The sequence below is a fragment of the Limulus polyphemus genome, unplaced genomic scaffold (assembly GCF_000517525.1).
Source record: "Limulus polyphemus unplaced genomic scaffold, Limulus_polyphemus-2.1.2 Scaffold7257, whole genome shotgun sequence".
Lineage (NCBI taxonomy): Eukaryota > Metazoa > Arthropoda > Merostomata > Xiphosura > Limulidae > Limulus > Limulus polyphemus.
In genome coordinates this window covers 27,545-33,291 of record NW_013672867.1, presented here as the reverse complement: position 1 = coordinate 33,291, position 5,747 = coordinate 27,545, and the positions used below count along the sequence as shown (strand labels likewise).

Genomic DNA, 5,747 nt, shown 5'->3' with positions numbered 1-5,747 from the left:
ACTTTATATATATCACTCATTTAGCCTTTTCTCGGAGAACTTTATATATTAAAATAATGGATAAAAACTTGCACCTGATGGATTAATACAACCACGGTAATAAAATCGTTCTTTAATAATGAAATATAAGGACTTCTCAAGTATAGTAAAGTTCTAGTATGCGTCCAATAAATGACAACGTACTTTAACATATTATTCTATTACACATGATACAGAGCATATTTCTAACAACGAATATTTAATTTGAATTCAAAAGTTACTTACCGAATGAATGTCAACAATTTTTTTGTCGCTTCTTCAAATTTTCTAAATTGTCCAGATTTTAAAATGGACAGAAATGGTTTCATCCAGGGAAAGAAGGTTTTCACGTTAAACCATTGGATGTACTCTACAAATTCGTTGAGTCTTTCATCTAGATATTTTCTTTTTGGGTCGTTATAGTCGAATCTCCGTCCAAAAACAAATGCAGAAATGATGTTAGACATGCTTGGAACTAGGACTTCTCGAACATCACAAACAGTTCCATCCAGAGATGCCAGATGAGCTAAAATAATGCTGATTTCTTCCTATACATCAAGGAGTATTAAAGGTAGATTTCATGAATAGATTTAGTCAAGAACGAAGTTTAGATATGAAATTCTGTTGTTCATAATACTGTGAATTTAGAAAATTAATGTTTGCAGACTAACGATTTATAGCACAACATATACTGATATTATTTTCTTTAGTTCCTGTATTCTAATAGGCTACAATACTAAGACATGGGAAAGACTGATGAGTAAATATACATACGGTGGTGTACGAAAGTTAACATGGGTTAAAACAACAACAACAATCGTTGTCTTTGAAGTACTGAATACATTGGAAAACTGACTCGAATATGTAATCCTGGTGTACATGTTTTTAAAACTTCACATGAAACTTGAAACTACTATTAGACTCGTACGTTTGTTACTAAGCACAAATCTGCATAATGTATTATCTGTGCTGTGTCCACCGTTAAGTTATTGGGACACAGACATATTTATGGTTATGATCAAAACATTTCAAATGGATCTGTTTTCTTACTGTAGTTCGTAGTTCTAATTATCGAACTTTCAATGTTCAGATGTGGAAACAATATATTTTTATTCCGTTATCATAAACATTAGCTCTATAATTTACTTTTAAAGTTTAAGTGAAAAGGGCATGCGTTTCATATATTTTTAACCTAAGTTTGAAAATATTAATTTTCTCCAATAATTTTACATGTTTTAACAAAATTACTAACTTTGATGTGGTCTTCCATTTTTGTTTTACCATAACCAAGATTACGTAAAATATGAACCGAAAATCGTCGTTGTTCTTTCCACAAATTTCCATTTACTGATGCAAAACCTGGAAAGATATTGGAATAAACTATCACACAACACATAAACGTCTGTTAATTTGTATAATTAAATATTGTATTAGCCTTTTAATGCTATTGTAAAAGTTCTCCGTACCATTAAACTCGATGTGACCTCAGAAAACGTGATAATTGACTTTATCTTAGTTATTATAACAGTTTCAATGAGATAAAGAATTACATAACACCAAAACTTTCTGTAAAATTATATTTTTCAATAGCTTTACAGATCTGCGCAAAGAATAAACTCATAACTAGCATGTTGTATCTTAATTAGATAAAGGACTTTAAGCTTGGTGTTAAAACAAATATAAGCTGTATCATATTTTTAAATGTTCAAATACTTTATTTCATAAAGTTTCTCACGGTTTTAAATGTAATCTTAAACCCATACCACTTACTTATATTTTCTGACAGTCCTTGAATCTGAATATCTGGTGGATGGTCTAGAAAAGCATCTTTGTTCATAGCTTCCTTGACAGCCAGAAAATCACAGAGAACGACGACGTTTTGACTTCCCACACGGAGGCTAAAATCGGAAGTAGAAACTTTATTCGGACAATGAATTCAGCTGTGAAAAAACATTAACAAAGAATGTAAGACTTGTACGATTTTAATTGATTTCATACAAACATCGAGGTAGTAAACTACCAATTATAGGCTAAGATATCTAAGTGATCGAATTTTATAGTTTAACTTATAAGGCAATAAAAAGTGTATACCTATGTATTTTATTGAATACCCTTTAACCTGTTATATACACCTTATACTTCTGTTAACTTCACAGATTGTGTTTCTATTATTCCCTTGGTATTAATTACAGCATTACTATATCAGAAATGAATTTTACCAGCAACACAGAAAATTGCTGTTATGAAGCAAATTCTGTAAACTTGGTGGATCGAACAAGTATTGAGGAATGCGTTTCAAATACACACGTGCAAACTCGGTGGATCGAACAAGTATTGAGGAATGCGTTTCAAATACACACGTGCAAACTTGGTGGATCGAACAAGTGTTGAGGAATGCGTTTCAAATACACACGTGCAAACTTGGTGGATCGAACAAGTGTTGAGGAATGCGTTTCAAATACACACGTGCTAACTTGGTGGATCGAACAAATATTGAGGAATGCGTTTCAAATACACACGTACAAACTTGGTGGATCGAACAAGTGTTGAAGAATGCGTTTCAAATACATACGTGCAAATGTGCATGGTGCAAATTTTGATTGTTTCTTGTTATTATTTTATCTGTGGTCAGAAATTTTCAATCACAATATGATTAAAATAAAATTCTAAGTAATGTACTAACCATAAGTCTAGAGATAATACTCGTTACAACTGGTTTCTCTTATATTTTTATTGAAAGTTTGGAAAAGAAAATATATTTTAATATTAACTATATCTGTATTTAAGACAATTAAAGTTGTGTTTTTGTGGAACTTCGTAACACTATATGTTTTAGTTTACCATACAAAAAGTATGATTAATTAACGAGTTTAAATTATTTCATTCATAGACTACGTATGGTAAAAACTGATTCACCAGAAGTAGGCCCAAGAATCTTATATCAGGTAAACTAAGTGCGGATAAAACATGAAATGAATAAATAAAAGGTTCAAATCACAAAGTTTTTAACACATAACATTTTTCGGGTTAATCTTTTGTTTATTCCATGTAGCTTTTATTATAATTAATCCTAATGAACATTGTGCTAATCAAGACTTTTTAGATAATTAATACCCTCAATCAAATAAAATCGTAATAATTAAACTATTAATATTATTACGATGTTTTAAGATTCACAGTTTATAACACACTAATACCTGAACACGTTGCCATATTTCTTACTGAGATCTATAAAATCCAGAAAAGGTTTTTTGCTAAGGAAAGGAAGATATCCGACGATGGGAAGACCGAAAGGACCTGGTGGAAAGTTCCTGGGTCGTGTTAAGAACCAACGAAGGAACAAGAAAATACAAGCAGCTGAAAGAAGTGTTGTAGCAAAAGTATGGTTCAGCCAAGTTTCTGTTAAGACGTCTGTTCTCATCTTAGATACAGATTATTGGTTTGAAACAGAAAACTTACATCATCTCCTTTTTGTACTTGTTTGAGAAAAAATAAAATTTGTTGACTAATGTTAACCATCTATTTCTGGTAATTTAATCTGCATAGTAACAGGGTATGAACAGCAAGGTCGAATATTTTATGGGAACAGTAAAGTACAGTCTGTGAGATTTTATGTAGATGTTTCAGGAGAAAAAAGCTTATTTATATTATATGTGTTGAAATATCATCTTATGATTGAATGTTTATTCTGTAAACTATGTAGTGTAAAAGTACAGATACAACTACACATCTATCGAGGACAGAATGCAGAGTTAACTGTTTTCTTGTTGAACTTCGAACAAACAAATCAAGAGATGTTTGCGATAGCCATCTATAGTTTAGAGGGCTGACAGTTGTTCAACATAACCCACAACCACCTTATGGACTGTTGTAATCCAACAGGGGTATTGATCGTCACATTATAAGTCCTATATGACTGATAGGGTAAGTACGTTTGATAAGGGTATTGGAACACGCGAACCGAAGATTTCGTTACGGGCGCATTAACCAGCAGGTCATGCTAGGTTCACTGGTGCACATTAACATTATATAACAAAAAGTTTTGGGACAACTTGGTTCTATTGGCTCATCTCGGCTGTTTTGTCCTTTAAACTAAATACAATTATTAATTAATAAATAAGATTTATATTTTCAGCTATTGACAAGAGAAAAGGCTAAATGAGTGATATATATATAAAGTTCTCAGAGTAAAGGCTAAATGAGTGATATATATATAAAGTTCTCTGAGAAAAGGCTAAATGAGTGATATATATATATATATAAAGTCCTCTGAGAAAGGCTAAATGAGTGATATTTCGTTTTCCACCTGATGAATCACTTTAAAATATCTTCTATACAACAATATATGCACAAATAGAAATTAAATGATCAAATGAAAATGTGTTATAACGGCACGTAGAAGGAACAACAATAAAATGGGCCAACAATATTATTGACTATTTGCAAATAGTAACTATGGAGACGAGGTAATAAAAGAAAAATCAAGTCGAGAACAACAACAAAATATTATAAACGAAAACCTATCGCCGAGCATTGGCTATTATATTATTTCCCTGTCAATGTTCCCATCTTCATTAAAAGGCGTAAGATGACAAAAACAAGATCTTGAAAAATTTATCTATCTTTATACTACTAAAACTATGAGATTGTTTGTTTGCTTATTTTCTCAGTCAAAAAATCATTCACACTACCGCTCGCGCTATTTACGAAACTTCATCGGGCCACGGGTTACCGAGTTAGCGCCGTTTTTCGGTTCACGTTTATGAAAATTTCTAGCATGAGTAATTTTACATCACACTACCGTTCGCGCTCTTTATGAAACTTCTTCGTTCATATCTATTTCCCTGTCAATGTTCCCATCTTCATTAAAAGGCGTAAGATGACAAAACAAGATCTTGAAGAATTTCTCAATAATGTGCCTTGGTTATGGTAGGTAATTCGAAGAAAAAATAAAGTGTTACTGTTTCTTATTTGTGGAAGGTTTAAGAGGAAAGACCACAACATAATGAACTAATTCATCTCAATACCAGAAAACTCTGACTTCACTTTTTTGAAAAATGAAATGGTCTTTCCTTTTACTCCCGATCAACAATCAATTATCTTTTCTTGAATTATGAATAACACGAATGGATGGAAATATTTAATTAAATTATCTCAAAATAAACCTTCATTTTGGTGCAAGATTGAAATTAGCTTGAATTCTTCATAACCTCTGAATAGTGGGTTGTCTAGTAAATACTAAATATAACATTAGTAGAGCACACATACACACAGATTAAATGTACAGATGTTAAATATATCAATTTTTCAGACAATCATTTTTCATTTAGTCCTGTACAGCCTTGTTTTTTGCCGGTCCCTCATTTCAACCAAAAATGAGTCAATGTAATCGCGGACATAATTTTCGTCCAAACTTTTCTTGTGGTTATTGATTTCTTCACTGAAAGAATTTTCAGTTTGACACTTTTGTAAGATTATTCAACATACTCTCAGTTCTTTATATTCCTGTTCTAAAAAGCTACAAAAAGCTTTTCATCATACAAAGCAAGTATTATCAAATGCATACCAACATATGCTAAAATTGACCAGTTGAAGTAAAACAAGACAAGACAAGAAAAACATGCATTAAGATTTACAAGTCAAATAACAACAATTAGTCAATCAAACCAACAAATGTCAGACACGTACCAATAAAAACGGGATACAATATCATGTGCCACATGCTAGAA

At 31.6% G+C, this 5,747-nt stretch overlaps 1 protein-coding gene across 1 annotated transcript in view; it reads right to left on the bottom strand.

Annotated features, from left to right (window-relative positions):
• The window catches only part of LOC111083010 (cytochrome P450 2J6-like), a 5,262-nt gene extending 1,793 nt beyond the window's left edge, over positions 1 to 3,469 (bottom strand). Inside the window, exons 1-4 of the mRNA XM_022402780.1 lie at positions 3,216 to 3,469; positions 1,789 to 1,916; positions 1,271 to 1,377; positions 265 to 566 (exon numbers count right to left, since the gene is read on the bottom strand). Of these exons, the coding sequence (XP_022258488.1) occupies positions 265 to 566; positions 1,271 to 1,377; positions 1,789 to 1,916; positions 3,216 to 3,439 (761 nt within the window). The 5' untranslated portion in view covers positions 3,440 to 3,469. The remainder of the gene's footprint in view (positions 1 to 264; positions 567 to 1,270; positions 1,378 to 1,788; positions 1,917 to 3,215) is intronic.
• Between the last annotated feature and the right edge of the window lie 2,278 nt (positions 3,470 to 5,747).